Raw genomic sequence first — 25,459 nt, forward strand, 5'->3', positions numbered from 1 at the left:
AGCAGGTCCCCGGGGAGCAGGTCTAGCTCTGCTACTGTGCAGAGCCGTGTGGACACTTTCTTCAAAATAAAAGCATCTTGGTGTTTTATTTCCTGCTGCTTAACAGGTGATTACGTTTCAGCCATGATATTTGGATTTCCATCTGGCAGAACTGAAACGTGCTGACTCTCACTGTACTCAGCTCACAGTTCTCCTGTGCTGCAGGCTGTTACTTCAGTCCTCCCTAAGGCTCCACGTTCACTGAAAACCAACATGGATCTGGGAGTCTGACTGTCTGAGTGTGAGCCCAGCTCAGGCCTCAGCAGAGGGAAGTAGGGAGGATCTAAAAAGCTGAACAGCACCACAAAAAAACTCACTTATTACTTTTACTTCTCTCCGCCCTTCAGTCCCTTTATCTTCACAAATTACGGGCGACAGTTAATATGATACTGAGCTTCTGGCAACGTCGTAGATTTTCACTTCAGTCGACAGGAGGGATTACTCTGACTTATCTGGTCAAAGGCAAAGAACTTTTGTTGCGGGGGATCCTACGGACTGGAACCAGGACCAGCTGAGCATTACAAGTCATTCGATAAGTCAGGAACGTGTTAAATTACTTTTGAAATATGCAGTAGTGCACAAACCTAATTATTTACCCAGAAACCAACCAATAGTGAGCGAGAAGGCGATGGCCACCTGTGTGTGTGTGTGTGTGTGTGTGTGTGTGTGTGGTGACTTGACTATACGTGACTTTGCTGAGGAATTAAACTGACTCAGATATTAGAGCAGATTTTGACACAGACCACAAATAAAACATGACCTGTCTCAGCTGATAGGACACTTCAAAGATGCAAATTGAGGGACCGTGATGGTTTTGAGGCTCCTGGGGGTCTGCAGGGCCCCGGGGCAGCAGTTCACCTTTAACAACAACAACAACAGGTGAAGGAGGTGGAGGCAGAGCTTCTGTCTTATTAAAAGGATGTGAATGTATGAGCTGCACAGCTTCGAGTGTTGTCTGGACTCTGTTTATGGCGAGTGTGTGTGTGTGTGTGTGTGGGTGTGTGTGTGTGTAGGGGGGTATACTGTAGGTAAGCTGAGCCGAAGAGACGCTGACTGTGTTGAATCTCAGCAGCAGCAGCTCCAGACGCCAGAGACACACTGCACCTCTCTCTCCATCCTCCTGCTGCTTCCCTTGTTTTGTTTCTCAGATGCAGCTCGGACGGACTCTGGTCTGATTTACGGTATCATCATGATCTCTGAAAAACACACACACACACACACACACGCACACAGAGTGCATGCCAGTTCCTTCATTCAATCTCTATGTGTGTGTGTGGCTCTGAGAGGTGACGGCTGTCACACTGCTCAGTGTTTCCTCTGAGTCAGCAAAACCAGGAAGAGCAGAGTGATGGAGAGGCTGGAGTGGAGGTGGTGTTGGGGGAGATTAGGAGAAAATTAAAATTTAAGGTGAGAGCTGAAAAAAGACTGTAACACTAAACATGTGGGAAACTTGAGTTAAAGCAGGAAGCTGCACACGATCACTGCACTTGACATGCAGGTGGAACCACAGGTGGTTCAATGATTGTGTTTGCATCTTTATCAGACTGGGATGTTTGAAATGATGCGTTGCCAAGAAACCACCAGGAGGAAGGAAGTTTTCAACCAGACATTGAGGAAAAGAACAAAAATGCACCTTCTTCTATCACAGGCTGGTAATAAAACTAATGAAGAATTAAAAACCAGATGACACAAATAAGCTTCAGTGCACGTGCCAACCCGCAGCTGCAGCAGCTGTGTGGATGATCCAGACCTCAGACCATCCACTACCCCCCAGTGCAAACACACACACACACACTTTCTCTGTCACACACTCATTCACGGTGAGTTATGAAGTGTGTTTGAAGTGAGCCGCCACCCACGGGGCCTGACGGCGCTGTCAGCCCAGCACCAACGCGGGGTGACATCTGTCCCAACCCGCGCTGCTTCCACTTTGCGAGGAGGAGGCAGCAGCGCTTAATGCACCTTAGGGCGCGTACACGAGCGCGAGCACACACACACTGGACATCCAGGGTGTCATGCGAAGCCGCGCAAAGCGAGTGAGAAGAGTTGTGCTCGTTTACCTGATGGCTCGGTGGCGGCAGGAAGAGGCAGAGAGCAGGCCGGGTGCATCCATCCATCACCGGCGGACGAGGCGCACACAGGCCCGCTGACAGGTGGCCAGAGCCGGGGCGGCGGTGTCCTTCTCCGCTGGGGTTTCACTCGCACACACACACACACACACTCAGATCAGAATCTCCCCAAACATCCCGCGCTGACGGCGGCTTCATCCGACACAGAGTTCCCGGTGCAAACACACAAACAGGCCACAAATCACAGCAGAGCCGCGTCTCCGGCGAACATCAGAGAACAAAGAGTGAAAATAAATCAGGGAATATCCGACAAATGAGCTACTAATAATAATAACACTAATACTATTAATACTACTAATAATGCTAATACTATTAATAATACTAATACAACTAGTATTTATTATAATAATGTCGACATCTTTAGAGTAACATATATATTTTTAATAAATTTTTTACATGTTTAAATATCATTTTATGGATCCATATCCATATTTATTGATATCAATTTAAATTCATTTAGCACATTTACATAAAAAGATTTTTATTGATCGTAAAATCTGTTTGATGTTCAGTCAAACTTCTTTTTGATTATTCTTTTACACGAACATAATCATAAAATCATAATAATGACAGTTACTATTTTCATTGAGTTTTCTAATTTGGTCTGAAATAAATATTATGAAACATGTGACCATAACAACATAAAGTCCAGGTTTTAATCATTTAGAGGCAGGAAGCTTTTTGTTTGTTTTCTCTTTTTCAAAATAAAACCCTCTGCAGTGAGAATGACGGCAGCAGCAGTCCGACAGGTTTGGGACAGAACTTTTTATTAAACATTATGAAAACAAGATTCTCAACAACGTTCCACTTTGCAGGGTTTTCACTTGTTGACACGTCGGGACACGTTCATTGAATAAATATAGAAATTATATGTACAGATATACATTAACAGCACTGTGCAGAAGTTCACTTTCCTTTTTCGCTCTTCATTGATCTCACGCTTCAAAAGTCTGATCCGAATATTTTCACACAAACAGTGAAATCAAGACTGAGGTAAATGGTTGTTGGTCGAAATTTGGAGAAAGGATGATCTTGTCGGGAGAAATGATTTTTTTTTTTTTTTGTTCTTTTGGCTCATCAAAGGATCAGAGTTTTGGGCAGCAATTTGTAATAATAATAATAATAATAATAATAATAATCATCATCATAATCATAATAAAATAAGAATTTCCTCGAATGTTTTCAGCTTTTTGATTCTTCTTCCTGCGGGATTTTGATCTAAATGTAAAATTTCTCTCTCTCTTTCTGCACGTTGTTGCCATCCAACAGGTGGCTGAGCGTCGGACACTTCTGCACAATATTGCACATATATCTAGGCAGCAGAAAACACACGAACCAGGGATTTCATGTTGACAGAATAATGCAAGTTACTCCACGACCTGTAAACTCTACCACCGGGCAAAGTCTCCTCTGTTCACACAATCTTTAAGACACCGCGCTGCAGAACAAACCCGCAGGCCCCAGACACGTTCGTCTACAAACATTTAAAGTAAAAATCCAAAGAAGAATCATGAAACTAAGTCTTTTTAATGATCAGGTCGGTGCATAGAGGTTTAGCAGCGAATGCAGTCCTTGTCCATCTACTACTGAAGCTTTCGCCTCATCAAATTTACATCCAGGTTTTTAGATGGTTCCAGATCAAAGGTCCTATGAGTAGAAAACAAAAGGTTTGTCCAGATTGATCTCTTAGTGCAGTATAGGCTTGTCTTTGACATTACACATGTTCAGTACGAGGAGGATACCATAGACGATTTGCATGCTGTAACATACAAACATTTGTATTAAGACATTTCGAAGAATCCAAGCAACAAAAGCAGATTTCTTTAAAAAGAGAGAAGATAAAATAACACAGGTAACTGTTTCCCTCTACACGTTATGTACAGGTGGAAATAAATACAGTCTAAAATCTGGCTCAGTTAATCTCTTTTTGTCATTTTTTTTCTTTTCTTTTTAAAACAATAGAAAAATTGATTGAAAATAGCAGTTAAAGACGCATTCATTTTTCGCAGTATAGCAGATTGTTTTGCATTTGAGTCCGCAGGTCTCGCACCTCTCAGGGGGGGTTATGGGAGACCTTTTTGTGGCTTTTTGCAAAGCCAGGCCTTATTGATGGCAGAGTAGGGGAGAGGAGGAGAAGCGCTAGAGGAGGAGAGAACCGTGGGTCATGCTTTCCATACATGTGGAAGGATTCTGGGAGATGACTGGAGGTTACCATACATGTCCTGCATGCAGGGTTGCAAATAGGGATGGGAAACTACTGACTTGCAATATTGAAAAGTCTCTTCTCTGCAGCACTGACCGCCTCTCTATCACACAAACTGGCTGTTGGGCTTTCTGGAGCCAGAGAGGCGGAGTATTGCTTTTCCTGCTTCTGTTTCAGTCCAGTCTGATTTAAAAACAAAACAAAACATCAGTCTCCCCCCAGTGTTAAGACAAAATCATCTCTCTCTGAATTAAGACAGTCATGTTTGATGTTGGGCTGGTTCAGTAAGACTCCTGACCAGGTTCTGCTGCACCAGAAAAACGTCTACAGGCTAAGTGATCCCATGTGCCCACATCAGCTCGTAGTGGGCTTCCAGAAGTGTCGCCAAAACATCTTTAAGACTCTAAATGCGCGCAAGGATTACTGTTGTGCACATCTACTGCTTCTTTGTTCAGATGTCGGCTTGGAAGTCTTTTCTGACGAGGGGATTAATTAAACAAATGCAGAAAAATATAAATGAATGTTACAAGGGTGTTTATGTGGGGGCGTAATTCAGAGTCTATGCAACTAATCAGCAGTCTCTCACATGAAGAACTCGGTGTTGGCCTGTTTCCCGGAAGGATCTCTCGTGTTCGCAGGTCCGCCGGCATTGTAGGTCCGGCTGGCCAGCTTCTCGTACTTCTCCTTGTAAAGATCCCGCTCCTTAGCAAGGCGCGCCACGTCCTGCTTCAGCTGCTCCACCTGGTTCTGCAGGGTGCACTTCTCGGTTTCCAGCATGTGTCTTTGCTGGACGCGCTTGAAGCGGCAGGACTGTGCGTAGCCCCGGTTCTTCAGGGTGCGCCTCTTCTGCTTCAGGCGGATCACCTCTTCCTTGCTGAAGCCCCGCAGTTGCCTGTTCAGCTCCCGCACCGTCATACTGACCAGCTGCTCGTCCGAGAAGCGGTCCTCCAGGCGGGCGTGATGGCCGTGGTGATGGTGGTGGTGGTGGTGATGACCCTGGTGATGGTGGGCCGCCGAGGCCGTGGAAAGGTCCTCCCCGACGTACTGCTGCCCACGGAAGCCCTCATAGGCCTGGTGGTGGTGGTGATGGTGGTGCGCGTTACCAATGAGGGCCTCCACCGCGTCCTCCGGGGTCAGGTTAAGCGCCTCTGGGTTGATGTGGTGCTGGTAGCTGGGGATCCAGTACAGATCCTCCAGCTGAGGTTTTCCAGCGTTGCTGTGATTGTTGTTGCCGCTGCTGTTGTTGCTGCCGCCGCTGCCGTTGACCCCGCTGGCGAGGCTCTGGTTGGGCTGCGCACCCGGGCTTGGGGCGCAGAAGCTGGGCGAGGAAGGCACGGAGGAGCAGGGTGTGCTAATCGGGGTGGAGGAGAGGGAGCCCGACGGGAGGCGGTGGCAGTAGCGGTCGGCCTCCGGAGGCTCCTTCTTCACCTCAAACTTCATCAGGTCAAAGTCGTTGACGTACTCGATGGCCAGAGGGCTGTTGGGCAGCTCTGCGCTCATGGCGAGGTCGGTGGCCATGTCAGTCCATGCGACGACTCCAGCCCTCACAGCCAAACCGACGGTGGGCAGCCCTCTCGGATACAGATTGCGAAGAGGAATAAAAGCCTGTATGGTGTATATATAGACACACGCACACGCACGGTGCGTGGGGCTGCTGCAGGGCCAGTGGGTGGGTAGAGAAACTTATTAAGGCTGCTCGGCCCTAAGACAACTTCTATATATAGTGGCGTGAATATATGTATGCATGTAAATGAACTTGTACACCTGCCAGTTTGCCTCCGCTCGCTGCTCTTGTTGACAACTTATCCCAGGTCAAGTGCACGCTTTAATACCAGGAGCCCCCGGGGCGGCTGAAACTCGAGCCCAGTGAATTTAGACACACCAACCTGTCTTGTCCTCGCTTCACCTCTGCAGCCCACTTGCCTCCTTGTGATTTACTGTCCTCGGTTCTGCTCGATCAAGTAACACGAAAAGACTTTGTCTCCGCTCGGTGTGTTATAAATATGTTCCAAGCATCCTCCTTCTTCCCCTGCTCTGTACAAGCTGACCATGAAGTCCCGGGCGGCGGGCCGGAGTCACTGCAGCATGGCCGGGATTTAAAGTTTCTAACACAATCACACAGCCAGTGTGCGACAGTCACAGGCGCTGCGCAGCCGTGCGTAAAACTGCGCCAAAAAGTCCCCAGAATCCCAAACGCACTGCCACGTGCAGAAGTTTTCAAAGTTCATATGATTGGGAGACTCGTCTAAAGTTGCATGTAGTTTTCCTGCTTGGACGACAGGAGAGTCTGGTCCCGGTTCTGCTGTTCGGTCCAGATATTTCATTCAAACAGCATCTACTTGCAGGTTCGGTCCCCGCGGTCCTGTCCGCCCTCAACCGGGGAGCGATGCTGATATCACGTGATGACTGTGCGGGTATTATCATGCAAGAGGTGATAATTACCAGCTGCCTGTCTCTCGGAAGGCCTTGGAACCCTTTCTGAGAGAGTCACGGTGCAACCACAGTGTCACTGAGGCGCTGGAAGGCAATCTGCACTTATAAAGACAACGTGGCCCCCGACCCTCCCACACAGAGGTGTGACGGGCCAATGGGAGGAGATCACAGTGGTGTATTTGCATTTTCCTGTGGCAGCGGCCGGCCGAGAACAGCCGAGCAGACACGAAGGGAGCGGAGCGCGCCTGGAGAACAGGTGCAGCAGATCCCCCCTCTAGTGACCGAGCAGGTGCTACTGCATGGTGCAGCGTGGAGTGCAGGACAGATCCGGGACCGTCTCCGCCAAAAAGTCTTTACTCGAACTAGAGAAAGTTTTTTACCATGATGATGATGATGATGATGATGAAATACACTGATGTATATCCATATTTTGACATTTCACAGTTAATTCACAATGTTTAGGAATATCCTGGTTTGCATATATTTTAACGGGGACTTAGAAGCGAGCTGATTCTGGACCTTCAGAAACTTTAAAGTGCTGCTTTATGAAAAACATTAACATCACACATCAGGGTGGTTTTCACTGCACATGGTCTGGATTGTGACCAAGTTAAGTTTCCAGCCCTGACACCTAATAAAAAAAAAAAAAAGAAAAGTTATGATGATTAAACAAAAGCAGGAGACACATTGAAGAAAAGGCGGATAAAGGGAGAGTCCTTGCAGTTTAAGCTGTGATATAATTAAACATGTGGTCTGGTTGGAAACACACAGACCCAGGTGTGTCCACACGGTCTGAACCACGGCACCAAACGAAACTCTGCTCTCTGATTAGGTTTATTAAAACACCTCGTCCTGTCCGCTGGATTCCCTCAGTCTCTGTCACACCACAAACCATCAAATCAATCAATCGCTGATCGATTTGAGGCCGCGAGCCCTTCTGCTAAAAATCAATCCGCATTTCCGCGAGGCTGTGAGGAGGCCGCGCCGTGTCTGCGCACAGGTTAAGTATGATTGGACCGTCCGGGCGGTGTCCACAGGGTTTTCATTAGCAATTAACCGCTAATTGCGTCTCGACTCGTCTCTTCGCACCGACGGATAATTAAACCGCGCGTCTCCATTCAGGACGTTTTTTCCCGCGGACAGAGAGGATTTCATGGGGGTGGAAGGTTGAGCAGAATGTCGATACCATCGTTAAGTATCACGGGAACAGGATTTAAACCGGGACACCGCTGCACCTGACCCGTTTAGCCCGATCAGCAGCACCCCCCCCCCAACCTCAGTCCCATCTACCCACAGACATGTGAGTGATGTATGTGCGGGACAAAGCGGCTGTGTGCGTGAAAGAACAGGTGGCACGAAGTTTCACTTGGTCAGACGTGAACCGCCTCAGATCCGAGGATGAAAAGAAGCGATGAAGGGACGGAAATGATATCGAGGTATTTGAAGTTGAGGTGCTCTCAGTCATTAGGAGGGTTTTTATCAAATAAGCAGGAGCTGGCCCTCAAACACCGAGCTAAGCAGTCTGCATTGAAACGGCACATTTAAGAAGATCTGCTGTGGTCCATTCATTGTCAGGGGAAGGGGAGAGTCTGCGGCCGAGGGCTTCAGACATCAATTTTTGAAGTCAGGGTTTCTATTGTGCCTTTGCATACTGGGACTTCGCTGCAAGTGCAGTTCTACCGATTTAAGCAACATGGACATCAGCAAGGTGCAGGATCGACGGCGGGCTTTGAGCCACGACAGCCAGCAAAGCCCAGCATCCACCCAGAGAGCGGCTCCGGGAGGGGGCTCAGGGTTATCACGTTTTTGTCACCGCCGTTAAGTCACTAATGCTCCTGCGGAGGAATCAGCTTTAATTGTGCGGGCATGTGTGACACGCATGCGTGTGCGCGGTGAAGTTAACAGAGGGGCTTTCTTTGAAACTACTTTCACCACATGTCTGAGGCCTGGTCTGTACTGGACTCGCGTTTGTTCCCCAGAGCGAGGAAAAGGTTTTGGTCTTAAAGACGCAGATGAGACAGCAGAGTCCGAGAGAACTGAACCTCAAGACCAGTCCAGCTTTGTTACAGCTGTGGTGCCATTTGTTTTATCCTCCCGGCGCAGTGAGCTCAGGGCGGACCAACACACATGGACCATATGACACAGCTGCATTAGACACAACACACGTGATGCAAACTGGATCAGAGGGAGGTTTGATCAGACAGGGTGTGAACAGTTCATACAGGTGAACTACACCATTTCATGTGGAGCTACAACTAACCCCCCACCCCACCCCCTGCCGGTAGTAACCTCTGACTGTGCACAGCTGCAGGAAGAGCAGCAGGCCAGCACCCACACCTGAAGTGGATCTTTCATTATGGTCTTGGCCAACCTGTGGGTTTGTTTACAACCTGTCTGATGCTGCTTTCATGACAGTTACCTGAACGTTTAAACCAACCAGGTGTGGACTGAACATGTCAGTGTGTAATCCGTACGCCGACATCCTCAGAGTCAGGAGAAGCTTTTCACTGTCTCCTTCCAGAGATCTGTGGCCAGTGCTGTGTTTTAGGGTTGTTTACTGACAAGTTTGTTGAAAAGGGGGTGTTAATTAAATTCATTAGACAAGGAGCAAAGAAGCACAAAAAAGTATTTTCAGAAACATATGAAGATAAATTCTGTGCATGCAGCTGAGATCTATGAAGTATTCTGGCTACATTAAGTATTCTGACTACATTGAAGTATTCTGGCTACATTAAGTATTCTGACTACATTGAAGTATTCTGGCTACATGAAGTATTCTGGCTACATAAAGTATTCTGGCTACATTGAAGTATTCTGACTACATTGAAGTATTCTGGCTACATGAAGTATTCTGGCTACATTGAAGTATTCTGGCTACATGAAGTATTCTGGCTACATGAAGTATTCTGGCTACAAAGTATTCTGGCTACAAAGTATTCTGGCTACATGAAGTATTCTGGCTACATGAAGTATTCTGGCTACATGAAGTATTCTGGCTACAGAAGTATTCTGGCTACAAAGTATTCTGGCTACATGAAGTATTCTGGCTACATGAAGTATTCTGGCTACAAAGTATTCTGGCTACAAAGTATTCTGGCTACATGAAGTATTCTGGCTACATGAAGTATTCTGGCTACATGAAGTATTCTGGCTACAGAAGTATTCTGGCTACAAAGTATTCTGGCTACATGAAGTATGTATTCTGGCTACATGAAGTATGTATTCTGGCTACATGAAGTATTCTGGCTACATGAAGTATTCTGCCTATATTTTGTCATATTTATTGGTGCATTAATATTTAACTTCTTACACTTGGTGGCAGGTTCTTGGCTAAACTGAGATACTGATACTGAGTTTGCTACTTTATGTGAAGTGGGTCTTTTTCCATATGTCATGACTCTTTCTCCTGTTTTTATTGCACATGTGCAGCCAAACAACTTCGGCTTCGTTAATTAGTTCATCAGTTTGCACATCCAGCCAGGAGTCACGGAGGAAACAAGGAGGTCAGCACCACGAAATAAGATCCAAGCTGCAATGAGCTGAAATATTCTTTAAAGGAAGTGAAACTAAAACTAAAAACGGGAGAAACCTCAGAGAGAAAAGAAGTTTGTGAACATGACACTAACACATGTTCACAAACCACTTCTCAGATCTCTTTAACACACAGCCATAAAAACACACAATGAAGAATCACAGTTGACCTCTCTTTTTGTCTCCGAGTCTCTGTGGACAGATGATTTCTCTCCCTGTCTTCTCCCCGTCTCATGCGCTTTTACTAAAAATTGAAATATTGATCTTAATTAGAGTTTGCCGAGCTCAGCAGCTCGCGTTGAGGGTTTTAGACAAGAGGCAGCAGACATCTGTCTAAGGCACTTACATCTTCAGCGCAGGAGCGGAGCAACGTGGGTGAGGAGGAGGAGGAGGAGGAAGGAAAAAAGTGTGGTGAGGAGAGAAGAGTGATGGCTCCCTGTCTCCTGGCTTTTCTGAGAAACACGTCGAGCTCTCCATCTCCAGTCGCTGCTGTCAATACATCTGAGAGAACTGAGCTGAACACACACACACACACACAATATATATATATTTAACACAGTTCAACAGTCCTGTACATGGACCAAAGTTTTCCAAGTTACTGCAGGACCATCAGCGGACTGATCCCTCACAGGTTCACAATAACGCTGATGCATCTGAAAATGCACACACACGTTTTTAATCGTGTTTTAAAAAGCCACAGAGACTGGACTCTTCAAAAAGCTGGAGGTCTCTACAGCGGTTGGGATTCAGGAAAACAGACATGTGACCAGTAAAACTGTGGAGTCAGCTTTATCATTTTGTACATCAGGTGGAGTCACCGACTCTTTAAACGAACAGTCCAACACTGTGGGAAATCAGTCTGTTTCTGAGAGGATCAACATCGGTCGGTCTGGGTGTCCAGTACAGAGCTGGTGTCTTAGCACAGAAACTGGCAACAGAGACAGTGACGGTGCTGCAAAGTATGAGAACACACACATCGACAGCTCAAACTCACACAGCCAGAAATATTCTGATGGAACAAAACCACCATCACACATTCACAGTGTGTAGCAACTGTACCTCTTGCAGTCATAGTGAGGTTGCCAGGTTTGGTACCACTGTGCTATATGGGGAGCAAAACTTCACCTGACTGTATCTGGCAACTCAGCTGAAAAAAATACTGAAAAAAAGTGTCATTCAGGAAAGAGTTACTGCAAATAATTCTCCTAAAACCTCAGAGAGTAAAGTCCCAGTTTGCCAAACAACCGTGAAGGAAGAAGAAATGCAGCTTTTTACACTGTGTTTGAACAGAAATGTGACAGTACGTCAACCACGCTTTCAAATTCCTCTAAAAACACAGTTACGTGTTTGTCTTCCAGGAGACTTATCCTACCTTGACCTTAAACCAAGACTCAGTCTAAATGTAGAGACTCTCAGGATGGGGACCAGCATCAGGGGCCTGCATTCGCCAATCCTGCCTTGGTAACGTGAACTATCTGAGTGGGATTTAGTGGAGGGAAGCAGGGGAGAGACAAGTGTGCACTGTATGAATTAAAGCCACATTAGTTTGAACACAAAGCACAAACACACTGACATACACACTCAGCATGGTGAGGATGAAGCCACAGCTCGTGTGTCGCTGCTTCTGTCACCACCTTCAGATGGAAAGTCACAAAAACACACTTGGATCATGTGACACCACCACTGCGACACAGGAACACAATCGCAGCAAGAAACAGTCTGTCAAACAAGACACAGTAAGAGTTGACCTTTATTTAAAATCTTACACAAGCTGTAAAGTAAACATCCAAACTGATATGCAAACACAATGAACACATTTAGGAATAAAACTCTCAGGCCCTGAGATTAGTCATTCAAAGTGAAAGGGCACAGATTCAAACCTGCAGCTCAGGAACCACCAAGTGTCGTTCAGCTCCAGGGCTGCCGGCCTCTGCAGCCTTACAGCCGAGGCTTGATCTGCAGCTTCTTTTCTGAGGAAGAACAAGAAACGAAAAGGAAAAGGTGAGAAGTATTGGCAGGGGCGGTGTGATAAAACGGTGTGGCTGTTCATCCACGTGTGACTGACTCTGAATACAGCTGCAAGGCTGAGTGATGACATCTGAGCTGATGAGTAAATGAGGAAGGGAAACAGGACAACAGGGATGGATGAAGTTGTGTGTGTGTGTGTGTGTGTGAGAGAGGTCGCAGTCTTGGCAGTGATACATTGCATCTGAGCTAATTTATGCAAAGTGAAGAGGAGCTTGTTTGGCTGAGATCCACCTTTAATGAGGCTCTGGGCGGTGCAGTGTGTTAGTGTGGGACCACAGTGTCATTAGTTACTTAACAGCACAAACTAACTGTCCGGAGGAGGCAGAGGGACGAGTGTGTGTGTGTGTTAGGACACACAAAAAAGCTGTACTGTCACAGTGAGGACACAGCAGCTTAAAGTCAGTGACGCTGCCTCTTCAGAAATCACAAACTGCAGCGAGGAGGTGTCACCCAAAGGTGTTTAAGGTGAGATGTGTTTGTGTCTCTACCTAAATTCACAAACGAATACGTCTTAGGAGTCTAACAAACACGTCCACTGCAACAACATTATCGCAGGTCTGGACCCAGGTCTCTGAGGCCAAAGGTTCAGACCATGCTGGGGAGGCTAAATACAAACCAAGAAGAACGAGGAGGAGGATTTCATGACTGAAACAGGACAAGTGACCTGAAACACCTATAGCAATATTCCTCAGCCTGTGTGAACATACTGACACCGTCCAGCAGGAATATACTCAAGCTGCCATTATGGGACGGTTACATTCTCTGTGCAGCCCAATAGCAAATTAAATGACAAGGAACTGGATGATTCACAATCTGTGCTGCCACCAAACTGGCAGGAGACGAAGAGTCTCTGGGGACACGTTCGTTTTGTTCTTCGATGAAAAAGAAACAGCAGTCATCTCCTCAGTCAAGCTCAAGCACATTTTATTTTCACGGATTAAAGACTAATGAGTTCATTAGGACTTGAAACGCAGATGAGAATCATAATTATCACGGACATAATGAAACTGCTGCAGTTTTAGGGCAATGAAAATATGTTTCTGAGATGGGGCACAGGGTCCCCCTCACAATTAATAACCAAATGATCAGGAGGTAAAACAGACATATTTGTAATTTGCGTGATCTTTCATTGAGTTTTTTTTTAGATCAGATGAAACCAAATAAATAAATTTAAAAAAAGATCTAAGTCAAAAGAGAGAAAAACCCACGTTGTTAGTGTGTCGCAGTGATACAACAGGTTGAACACAGGTGTTAGAGGCAGTCAAATGTTGCCCTGCAGAGTGTGTGTGTGTCCAGCAGGCAGCACAAGCAGGTGGACAGTCGAGCCTGGTGGGTGAGGAGGAGGACATGGGGGATGGGCAGGCAGCTTCTCTCCTAATCCCCTATCTGTCAAGTCTGTCAACAGAGAGCTCAGCTGTGCCTCGGTCCAGCCCAGACCCTAAATATTATTACCTCTGTCCTCTGAGCATTATTACTCCTCCCCAGAGCATCATCGCACCATCTCTACAGCCCTGCTCTGATCATCCTTATCTGTCTCCACACCAGGACCTGAGGAACGATCCTGGGACTTTCATGACAAACAAGATCCATCCACAAAACGTCTCTGGACCGTCAGCCGACGGTCACCACAAAGAAAACACAGTTAAAGCACAGCGAGATTCTGGTTTTTAAAATTCTGGATGTAATTTTACCATTTTTTTCAGTTGTAATATTTTAGTTTCCTAAACTGGTGATTTATTCTGAGAAGACCACACCTGTGTAATCTGATCTAATTTGTATTTCTGCTGTTACAGCCACTTTTCTGACGTGATGCTGGCACATTCCCAGAGATTAACAATGACGTTAGCAGACCTGCACTGTAAAAATGAATGCTGCAGCTACCTCACATAGTTAGCACCAGTCTGGTGAACTACATGTGCAAAGACGTCCAGATGAAAACTAAGCTCAGTTTGGTTCTGTAGGTGTCTAAACATTTAAAATGATGTTCAAACAACAATTACAACATACAAACAACAGCTGGCGGCCACTTCAACCCTAAACAAATATATATTTTTTAACGTTAACTGCTACTTCCTGGAAACATTAATCGGAGATGCTCTCTGACTGGTTTCCAGTCACACACAGCTGGTTTGTGTACACTTCTGGGTCCTCAGAGTGGTTCTAGGTTTGAATGGATTTTGTTACCTTTACCCTTTGAGGTCTCGACTGGCAGCAGCTCCGGTGCGTCTGCCTCCTCTGGGGAGCTGGAGAGGGAGATGAAGGACGGCAGCTCCAGGGGACCCGCGGTGGGCGTCCCAGTCTGAGAGGCTGGTGGGATGCCCACAGACAGGCGGGGCCTGGGAGGGGAAACATCATCAGGCAGGGTCAAATGTGGACAAATATGATGATATGTGTCAGTATTGATCCAGCTCTGTCCGTCTGCTTTTCTAACCTCTTGAAAGGTTCTTTGGTTCGGGCTTTTTTAGCTGGGGTGGTGGACATGTTGCTGGCACTTGGTTTGGCCCGTTGGCGGTGCTGCAGCTTACAGCGGGAGCCTCGTGGGCAGGACCCGGTCTTAGAGAAGTCTGGACACACCAGAGTGTGTTTCTTCTTACACTGGTGGTTAGATACACATCAGGTTTATATTCTTACAGCTTTAATGAAGAAAGTCCCAGCGGATCAAAAAGCAACAAGTGAAAACTGATATGGACTCGAGATTATAAATACCATGTGGAAGAGACAGTAAAAACAATGTTAAGAGTTTAACAGATGTGCAGATACATTTATAAACATGCCCACAAGTTTGGCAGCTTGTGATTCATATTGAAGAACATCTGCCTGTTTTACATGAAAAGGACTAACAAAAAACTTTAAATGTTTCAAATGAAGTCATTCTTTTTCATTCACACAGACAAGACTAATAAAGTGCTTCCAGGTCACCAATCATGATGTTCCTTTATTTCTTACATGTTTTTTTAAATTACTGCTTTAAATTCTTTCCTTCAGCCCTTCCTCTAATATTCAAGCTGAGCAAACAGGTCACAGTGAGCGTCATTCTGGGGAGCACTGTCCATGAGAGAGTGAGCTTTCACATGCATGTTTGCAACTGAGAGTGTATGACGGTGTAATACGGGTGTAAATTGGTCGGTTCATTCTCCACGAGATCCGATCCCTCCCACCTGTCAGAAAAGCTAATTATATTCACTCTGGGGTGCAGGCTGCGAGGAGTGTGTGTGTGTGTCTCTGAGCGTGTGTGTAGGGGTGAGGAGTGCAGGACTGGGAGCCAGATTGGTCTAGAAATAGTGTGTGTATCGGTGTGTGTGTGTGTGTGTGTGTGTGTGTGTGTGTGTGTGTGTAGGGGAGAGGGCTCTTCAGATCGATTTTCCAGGAAGGCTGTGGACTGCTGGTCATCTCTGTGTGTGTGGAGCCCAGCGGCCCTGACTCTCTGCCACCACAGCGCTCGGTGCCAGGGCAGCCCAGGATCAGCTTGCTGTCAAATGTTTAATCTTGATCATGTTATAGGGCTGAGTTTTTGACACACCATTTTACTTAATAAATCAGGCCTCCCACTGTTGTCGATGATTTCCTGGGTTTATTTCTGGTGCATGACATCAGGTCATCAGGTCCGATTAAACCGTGAACTGTGATACATGACTTTATGGCTGCAATTCATGACTATTATCGCTTACTCTTCTTTTATTAATAACCAATTAATTCATGCACAGGCCCAAAAGTCTAGAACAGGGGTGGGCAATTCTGGTCCTGGTGGGTCACTGCCATGCTCCAAACATCCCTGCCCTACCTACAGCTGATTGATTACCTGATCAGGTGTGTTCAGTCAATTAGCAATGTGCGTAACCCTGACTGAACACACTTGATACGGGTTGTTATTGGCTGACAGAGGGACCTGTTGTTCAGGACCACATTCGTCTTCTGTCCAGCACCAAAAACCTAATTCAGGTTTCTGAGTGAGAGGACCAGAGGATCAGCCATGTACAATCATGTGCAGTGTGACAGGCAGCTCTGCACACTTAAAAGAAAAAACCCCCACCCTGAGATAAAGGATGAGGTTTAATTTTCTCCCCTCAGCTGACAGATACGTCATAAACCTTTAACACGAGTCATTGCTGACACGCGGGCAGAGCTGTTGTTTGGACATGAATGCATGATGGGACAACAAGAGTTAAAGCTGAAGCATTTTTCCAGTGTGAGAAACTGAAAGTGCCTGAGAAATTGACTGTAAAAGCTCAATCCACTCCCCACAGCTCCATACATCCTCATTTTCATAAAGCAAAGACAGAGAGGGAGGGAGAGAGAGAGAGAGAGCTGAGAAATAGGAGGAAAAAGCTAAAGTGGACAGAACATCTTTATCCCACACCAAGTTAACAATTTTCCACTTGATTTAAGGAATGCTGGGATGTCTCTGGGGCCTATTAGAGAGCTCTCTGCTGGGCCAAAACCAAGAGGAGTCAGCACATTTACCAAGAGACAGAGAGAAGGAGCAAAAGAAGCAAGAGAGGGAGGGAAGGATATGGAAAAGACAGTAAAATAAAAAAAAAAAAAAGTGACATCCAATGCATTTACATCTTCTGAATTAAGGTGAGACTCGAGTCTAGTGCAGCTTACTGCGACAGGACTGAAACAACAAAGGAGCTCAGGTCCTGAGATTATCAACACTGAGTGGGTAAGAAAAGGAACGTTTGCAGTGTCACTAGAGCTGATTCGTGTTTAGATCAACATTAGCCCTGCATCAGAAACATGCAGCCCCTTTACTCTTTTGAACGGTCAGTCGAGCATGTGCAGGCACAAACTTCGTCAGCTGACCAGAGTACTACTAACGCCCTGATCAGAGGGAAGTGAAGAGCCAGTGAGAAGGGAACAAATCCTGTGATACTGCCTCTGCAACATCCAGCTCATTGCTGTGACCATATCAGTGCTGGTTCGTCCGTGGACAACACTGTGCACGGTGCAGGATTTTAGAGAAAGAAGTTTTCCTAATATGAAAGGAAAACGAACGCAGATCAAACACTGGCAACATCAGAAGAAGAAACTCCCAGCAGTTATGTTCACATTCACGCGTGCAGAGAAACAAACAATGAAAAGCAGCCAACCATCTGCAGTTGGTCAGACACTCAGTGATGATGTCTGGTGGCCAACTTTCATCTCAACATGTCAGGAGGCTGAGAGGAGACGGACCTGATCCAGGAGCTGCATTTGGGATAATGAAAAAAGGAGGTAATTACTACACACTGTGAAAACTGATGCTGTGGAGTAAAGGAAGAAGAAGGGACGGTTAGGTGACGTGGAGGGTGAGACAAAGCCAGGATAAAAAGCAGGATGGTGGCAAGTCTGTAAGGCAGAGGAGGAGGATGGAGGAGGAGGATGGAGGAGAGGAGCAGACTTAACCCCTGAGCTGCTGGAGTGTCTCTGCCTGGCCCAGAGTGCCATCCTCAGCAGTTTTACCATCTATAATTACTGCCTGCTATCCATCATAGAGCCGCCAGAGCCTCACAGCACAGCGCTCCGTAAACACACACACATACATACATGCACCGAGGCACAAACACACACACACACGGGGAAAATCACAGACCTAAGCACTTCAGCTAATAGAATAAATATTAATATCCCTTTTGTTTTCTATATCCTCATTTCCCCATGCAGTATTTAAATGAGGTCTGACAGTGTGAAAAAGCATCTGTTTCACACTTGACGCTCAAAAACAAGCAGGGAGGAGTAGGGGGAGACAAAGGGAGGGAAAAACACAGGAGGGGAGAGGAGGGCAGGAGTTAAAGGTATGATGGAGGTGGATGTGGGGAGTGCGTGTGTGGGGAGACTCGGGCGTCGTGACGGTGGCTCTCTGTTACCCATTAGGCCCTCAATGTGTCACTCAGACACTACAGTCATGACATTATGGACAAGCACCCCCTGCAGCTGTTCCTGCCTGTGTGTCAGTGTGTGTGTGTCAGTGTGTGTGTGTGTGTGTGTGTGTGTGTGTGTGTGGGCACTGCTTACCTAACTACTTGTTTACCTAAGCCTTGTTTTAACTTCCGTGGAACTGAATACATGTTGTACAATATAATGAGAGGTTCAAATAGACAAGGAAGTTTACTATCTGGTAAAGCTGTCAACAAAGTTCTAAATAAAAACCTAGTGAGGTGAAACCAACCGGAGCCCGAACCTTTCTATGACCCTTTCAGACCAACACTGTGATGTGGGCTAACCTGAACTGTCCACAGGCTGCTCCCTGATTCAGTTCATTTGACATTTAACAGTTTTCTAACTGGCAGAGAAAGACAGAAACAGATCACAGGACAATGTGAGTGAATGGGCAAAAACAAGACCACACACAAGTGGAATCAAGTAAAAGTCAAACTTTAGGTTGTTTCAGTTTTTGTAATTTTGAGTTTGGAGTGGACGGAAGAAACACAATTTTGAGGTATAACAATACAAATCCATTTTCACAGTTGCAATCAATATAAAAATAACTAAAAAACAAACACCTTTCCTGTTTGACCATGACTGGACCCGAGTTAATCCTCAGGTGGAGAAACAAGGAGCATAACACAAAGGGCACCAAAACATTTGGACAAAGAGAATATGATGATCAGGAATGAGTCCACAACAAGCAACAAGTGGCTCACTGAGCAGCAGTGGGAAGAAAAAACGCTGGCTCTGCATTTTAGACTTCACTTTCTCACACATTTTCCACATTTTACTACGTAAAGTATGTACTTGCAGTACACTGAAGAGTACAGTAATAGCTGCCATACATATATTTTTGTTGGTTCGCTTGTGTCATAGAAAGGAAATTCCATTTGAAGGGGCTGGAAACACACTACACAGTCATTCTGAACCATAAAGTCAGGAAGCACAACTTCCTATTCATTATGTATAGTGTGTTTGATTATTTGTACCTTCTCTCCCTCGGGGCAGTAGCCTTTCACGAAATCCTCACACACTTCAGCTTTGCGGGACACGTAGACGTGACTGTAGGGACAGTCGCTGTTGTTACAGATTCCCTTCAGGAAATAAGAGCACACTGGCATCTGGAGAAAGGCAGAGAAATAAAAATGGAAATCAACCAAACCAACCCATGACAACAGCACAGAGCAAGAGCCCCGCATGGGGTAATTTCAACAGAATCTTCTTTGTTATGTCAAGATGAAGTAAAGACGCTGGGGCCGGTCACTTTCTTGACATATTCTGGGACTGCATTATTGGATAAATGTCCAAACAGAAACTGAATTGATTAAGGAATCAATCTTACTCAATCAAGCATCTTTGATTCTTGGCACTGTTCCTGAAAAGACAGCGAACAGCAGTAAAACACTGCACCACCATCTGCTCGTGAGTGGTACAACAACAAAATAAACAAAACCAAACAAAAAAGGAAGCACAGGTGAGATGAAGAGCATGTGATTACATGAGTTCACACACATTTGTAAACAGCCTCCCATCATGTTCAGACATGCCCCGTGTGCCAAGTGCTCTGTCACATCAAGCTGCTAAATGACCTTAATTGCAGTTGACAGCGGCAGAGTAAGAGTCACAGTGTGTCTTGACAGCATGTGTGTGTGCATGTGTGCAGGGGTGAGCCCTGTGGAGGCCCATCTAAATATACCTCTGAGCGTGTTAGTGGAGACGGAGGGGGGTGGTTGGAGGGAGATGGAGTGTGAGAGGGGCTCCACCTCGTTGGGATCAGTTTTACCTAATTAACCGCTACAGAAATATTTATCCAGGCTGCGGCTCTTCTAGCCCCGAGGATGCGTTTATGTGCTGCCTCAATGGAGGCAACGACTGGGTCAGTGGCGGTGGGGACTAGGGTGGGTGGGAGTATTAGGGGTAATGCCACGGGAGTGGGTCCAGGGGTGTCTGGTTTCGAGGTATTTGTGGTAGTGGGGGGACAGGCGGGTGGGGGTGCAGGGCACAGGATTCAGGCTCGCCTGTACGCACTGGTGCCCAGATCAGTTTCGAAGTGCATAACCCTGTAACCCACCCCCCCACATATCAACCCTCTCCTCCATAAAAACCACATACAGTTAAAGGGGTCCACATGAAATGCCAGTGGGTGTGTTCAGTGGAGGGATGACGGGGTGCTGTTAGAGAAGTGCATTACAAACAGACAGCTGGGCTCTCAGCACCTACAGGCAGCACTGAGACAAGCAACACAGGTGCAGGCCATTGTGTGTGTGTGTGTGTGTGTGTGTGTGTGTGTGTGTGTGTGTATAAAGACACCTGTTGTAGGGTTGTTTGCTTTCCCAACACTTTCGCTTAGACGAGCAAGTTGACTTTCTAAAACACACACACATTTTTCCACTGTGGCAGCTCTGAGTTACCAGGTGACTGACTGGGTTAAAACAACAAATTTGAGTTAACACGTCCTTTTATCAATCTTCAGGGGTCTAGTTTTTTGGAAGCTACACTGAAGTGTAAGAGGAGGCAGAGTTACAGTAAGATAAAATCCCTATCAAGCAAAGTGATTATATTAACCTCATTAGCTGTTTTTCTTTCAAATATCTATAATATCTCTATGTCCACTATCTAGGCCGTGTGTAGGCGTGTATGTCTGTACCTTTTCCTTTGCCACCTTATGAGAGAATGGGCAGGACCCGTCTGCCTGTTTACACGTCCCTCGTAAAAACCTGCAGGTAAACAACAGAAACAACCCTGAGAACAAAGAGCGTACTCAAGGAGTTACAATAAAGAAACGTCTCTGTAATAACTATATCATCAGTTTCAATTATTCCAATTTTGTCCCAGGGAAGCCATGTTTTTCTGATTCAGTATAGCAAATGGCTGTAAATTACCACTACGCCCCTCACAGATGCTGTATAGGAGAACCCAATCTAAGCTATTGATCAGAGCCAGGAATAAAGATTCACAGGTTTGAACATTTTTCAAATTTTAAATCAAAGAACCATGTTTACTCTCTACTGAGTAGTCACTCTCACACACACACACACACACACACACACACACACACACACACACACACACACACACACACACACACACACACACACACACACACACACACACACACACACACACACACACACACACACACAGAGCCCTCTTCTGCTCAGAGGGTTTGTTTTAGTGCTACCTGGTGCAGACGGCCACCTTGTCCGGGTCGTGTACGTAGGGACAGCTGGTGCCACGGTTACACTTGCCAAAGCGGTTGTAGTACATGCAGTACTGCTTCTGCTGCTTCTTCTGATGAGCTTGTCTGATGATGGCGAGGCTCCGCTGGACTGCCCGACTTGTTTCAGAGGAGAGACCTCAGTTTATTAAGCAGACAAACACGGCATTTGGTTTTGATATTCTCCATATGCTAATTTTAAAAGACTTTACAGCCCTTTTTGTAGACGAGAAAGAATGATGAGATGTAATCTTATATGAAGAGAGCAGCAGGATGGCCCACATATAACTGTTTCAAAAAGCTCATAAGTGCAGAAATGTTCCCACTACCTGTGAATGAAGGATTCTGATGGGTGGAGATGAAACAGGCACTGAAAGTGCTGTGAACAGCCTACCTGGCCAAGTGCCGACTGCTGGTGGGCCGGTTCAAAGCTGGACTCATGTACGAGACCTGTGGACTGCAGGACTTTCCTAAGTATGGAGAAAGAAACAAATTTAAAGCTATTTAAAGTCCCAATTTGTGTTTAGTTTCTAATTGTGATCCAACAACGTGCGTCAGTAGATTAAGTCCAATCTACCACTATAAGTGTGCATTCTTTGCTGCACACCTTTAAATCTTCAGATCCAACATGGCCATAATTCTGGTTCAGACAATATGCATATAAGAAGTAATAACTCAAAGAGAGAACATGCACTCACGCGTGCAGAGGCGATGGAAGTGTAAACTATAAAAGTATAAAAAATATCTATAATAGTTTTATTGCTTAACTAACACTGATCCAAGTTACATGTGTTGCCCACATCCCTACGATGACACAACGTCACAGGAGCAACCTGTGCATGTACGCCTCCAAGCTGGAGTATGCTGTGAGATGTTACCACAGTTTTACAAGCAGTGGGTTTTGAATGGTGATAAAGACAAAGTTACAGATTTGACAAGAGAGCAGAGGATGATTTTGGTATTCATCTTTTTTTTTTTTTTTTTTTTTTTTAAAGATTGTTCATTTTATATTTTTGATGGTATTCTGTTTGATACATCTTAAAAAAAATATGTGAATTCTACCTGTTCATGTCAGAATTGGCAGAACTGAATCTGCCTTAGTGAGTGTTTGTGCAGCCAGATGCAATAACACGATATGTCACTAGTTATTTATACTGTGGTGGTTTGATGCAGAGGTGCCAAATCCAAATGCGACATCCTGCTCTGTCAGAGAACATCATAAACACTATGTACCCATGTTGGAGACCATGAGAAGGGTGGAGAAGAGGTCAAGAAGGCGAGGTGGGTGGGGTTGCAGATGACAGCTGATCTTATTCGGACCTCTAATTTTGGAACTTTTTTGGCTGTTAAGAAGCTCATCAAGTGTGTGCTCTGACGTGATTTAGGCAGAGCAGGATTACAGACCAGTGGCTCCAGATCAGGAACAAATGCCAAGCTCGCAACGTGAAGTCACAATTGGTGAGAAGACACCTGACGCGTGTTTCAGAAAGATGCTGGATTGAGTGTTGGGATTCCAGTCACGGGTTTAATAGAACGGAGCTCTTCAATTTCACCTGCAGGTGTAGTTGCTACAGAATGTATGTAACAGAGGTGGAGAAGTGTGAAGGAGGTAGAGGCAGATCTGGACTTTAATCTGCACCATCCGGTTCTGCAGACCCTCCCCTTCTCTGCTGTGACAGATGACAACTTTATTATTTCAGATGGCGAATCTAGCCAGCTCCCCTAAGTCTGTTAGAGAGCATGTGGACAGAGCTACAGCCACAAACATGAATAAACACTCCTGCATCACCTCAGGCTGCACACAGAGCGCCTGCCCTCTACTCACAGTCCATGTCCTGAACAGGGCTGGGAGTAGTCAGAAACCTCTATGGTGCTATGGGCTCCAGTGCTTCAGTACATGCAGATCCACTCTTTCAATTAGTTGACAATAGAAATGTAACATCATTTGTCTCTGTTTTCTTTGTGTTTTTTTGCAACTGATGAAACTCAGTGAGAGTTGAACGGGGTGTTTATCTGAGGATTGTTGGAAAGATGGAAACGTGTCTGCAGTGATTCTAGAGTAAAGTTCACATTCACATGCATTTTGTTTCAAATAAAATCTGACCTTTTCCCAAAGAAAAAACATATAAAAGATTCAGTCTTCCTTCGATTCAGGTGAAGCAAAACAATCACGACAGTCAGCTGAGGGACTTTGCTGCCACAGCTGAGGTTGAAGACGAGCGATGTGGCGAGGGCCAGTGTACCTGTTCGGTTGATCGTCATGTTTGACGCCACGGTCCGAGACAGCTTATTGGCTGACACCTGGTACAGGGAACCACGAATCCAGCACATGTCACTTCCTCTCCAGCGCTGCGTGGATTGCAGGTGTCTGTGATGGGGAGCGCGAAGACGGCTCTCGAGGAAACTCCTGTGAGAGACAAGAACAGGAGAGGAGGAGTGAGAAAAAGAGAGAAGCAAAAAGTGCAAAAAGATAATTCCAATTTTTTATAACTTGCAGTGATTCTACTTATTATTTTCTGCTAAATTCAGCTCAGACACTATGAAATTTCTAGTCATGCTGGAATATTACTGTATCTGCTTATTGTTCCCTCAGTTCCACCACTTTTGCTTGTCTTCCCTCCAGCTCTTTCACTATATCCCCCTCCTCACTTTATGTTTCCCTTCCTGTAGTCTCCCTCCCTCCCTTCCATGTCACAGCACTCTGTTAAATTGCTCCTCTAATGGAAAGGACGGCAGTGTGGAAATGGAGAGAATTGAAAAGAGGAGAGGAGGAAATCAATGAGATAATAGGCAGGGCAGGGGGCCAGAGCAGTGAGGTTGGCCCCTACACTGGAGCACAGAGACCACACACACACACACACACACACACACACACACACACACACAAAACGGTATGTACAGTCCACACACACATGCTCACCACTCAGGAGTCACCCAGACTCGTGTATGTGTGCGGTGGCTGTAGTGTAAGCCTGAAGCGCGTACAAGGATGTTGGGTGGTGGTGTGGCGGTGCAGGGGTTATAGCGATAAATTGCGCTGTCCTGTCACTTCTATTTGGGGCAGATTGGGGCTGGTGTGCAGGGCGCCGCTGGAGGTAATTTGCTGCCGTATTTCAGATGGGCTGGAAATGGGTTTAGAGCGAGAGTTCATGCCTCCCATTACAGAGAAAAGAGAGGATTACCCCAAACGCACGTCGCGCACAAAACAACTGACACGGACGCTTAACATGCTGTAGCCAGAGGAGCTGCTGCACTGCTACAAACAAGAAAAAAAAAAAAAGGAGCAAGTATCAGCTATCAGCTGCGTTCACGTGCAGTCTATCTGACTGTGTGCCATAACTCACAAACACAGATTCACTGATACAAGATCAGTGGCTGCCCTACACAGGGCAACTGCAGCCAGGGGAGCTGTAATGGAGGCTAATGTTGGAGCGCTGACTGCCACCCAGGGAGGCTTAAACAAGGACTGGGCGGCCTGGGGAGCCACAATGGAGGTTAATGGGGATATGACATGAACAGTTAACATAGACAGCAGTTAACCCCGACACATGGCTACAGTTGGGGTGGGATGGGGGTCTGTAACACCCAATCTACTGGGACATTTTCACATTGGGCCCATTTGTTTGGGTCCCAACATCAGAGTGATTGTTACAGCCTGTATGTTTCTTCCACCACCAGATCATCAGACACCTCATACCGACACAGTTTTGACCTATGCAGGTAAACAGGTCGGGGGTTTGACTGACATCAGTGAGGTATTGCTGTCTTCTACACAGTTTTACCTGAATAAGTGTGAAAAACAGAAGGAATAAGCTCAGGTTCTGTACAACCAGTATATATACCAGTGGTGGGTGAATATGTGAGTTTGAGAGCCTCATTTGTGCCCCTTAACATCCTCAGACGTCTATGAGAGTTTTTGCTTGCATACACACCCTCTAATCACTAGACCAATGTGCAACACAGCCATGTGGA

The 25,459-nt window shown here is 46.0% G+C and overlaps 2 protein-coding genes across 14 annotated transcripts in view; both read right to left on the reverse strand.

Moving 5' to 3' along the window:
• The window catches only part of zc3h3 (zinc finger CCCH-type containing 3), a 121,314-nt gene that overhangs the window by 64,511 nt on the left and 31,344 nt on the right, over window positions 1-25,459 (reverse strand). For 9 of the 13 annotated variants that reach the window (XR_003296576.1, XR_003296579.1, XR_003296580.1 and 6 more), the window contains exons 5-12: window positions 23,731-23,894; window positions 21,882-21,957; window positions 21,452-21,607; window positions 20,918-20,987; window positions 19,260-19,391; window positions 14,795-14,958; window positions 14,548-14,699; window positions 12,216-12,305 (exon numbers count right to left, since the gene is read on the reverse strand). Coding sequence is in view for 2 of the 13 variants with exons in the window: in XM_026323295.1 (XP_026179080.1) it covers window positions 12,274-12,305; window positions 14,548-14,699; window positions 14,795-14,958; window positions 19,260-19,391; window positions 20,918-20,987; window positions 21,452-21,607; window positions 21,882-21,957; window positions 23,731-23,894 (946 nt within the window). In the remaining 11 variants the exon portion in view is untranslated. The other 4 variants (XR_004463066.1, XR_003296585.1, XM_026323296.1 and 1 more) reach the window with 4 other exon arrangements.
• On the reverse strand, window positions 2,919-7,152 carry mafaa (MAF bZIP transcription factor Aa). The gene has a single exon (XM_026323299.2). It carries the CDS (start codon window positions 5,887-5,889, stop codon window positions 4,954-4,956), a length of 936 nt encoding a protein of 311 aa, XP_026179084.1. The 5' UTR covers window positions 5,890-7,152; the 3' UTR covers window positions 2,919-4,953.

The sequence above is a fragment of the Mastacembelus armatus genome, chromosome 4 (genome assembly GCF_900324485.2).
Source record: "Mastacembelus armatus chromosome 4, fMasArm1.2, whole genome shotgun sequence".
Taxonomy (NCBI): domain Eukaryota; kingdom Metazoa; phylum Chordata; class Actinopteri; order Synbranchiformes; family Mastacembelidae; genus Mastacembelus; species Mastacembelus armatus.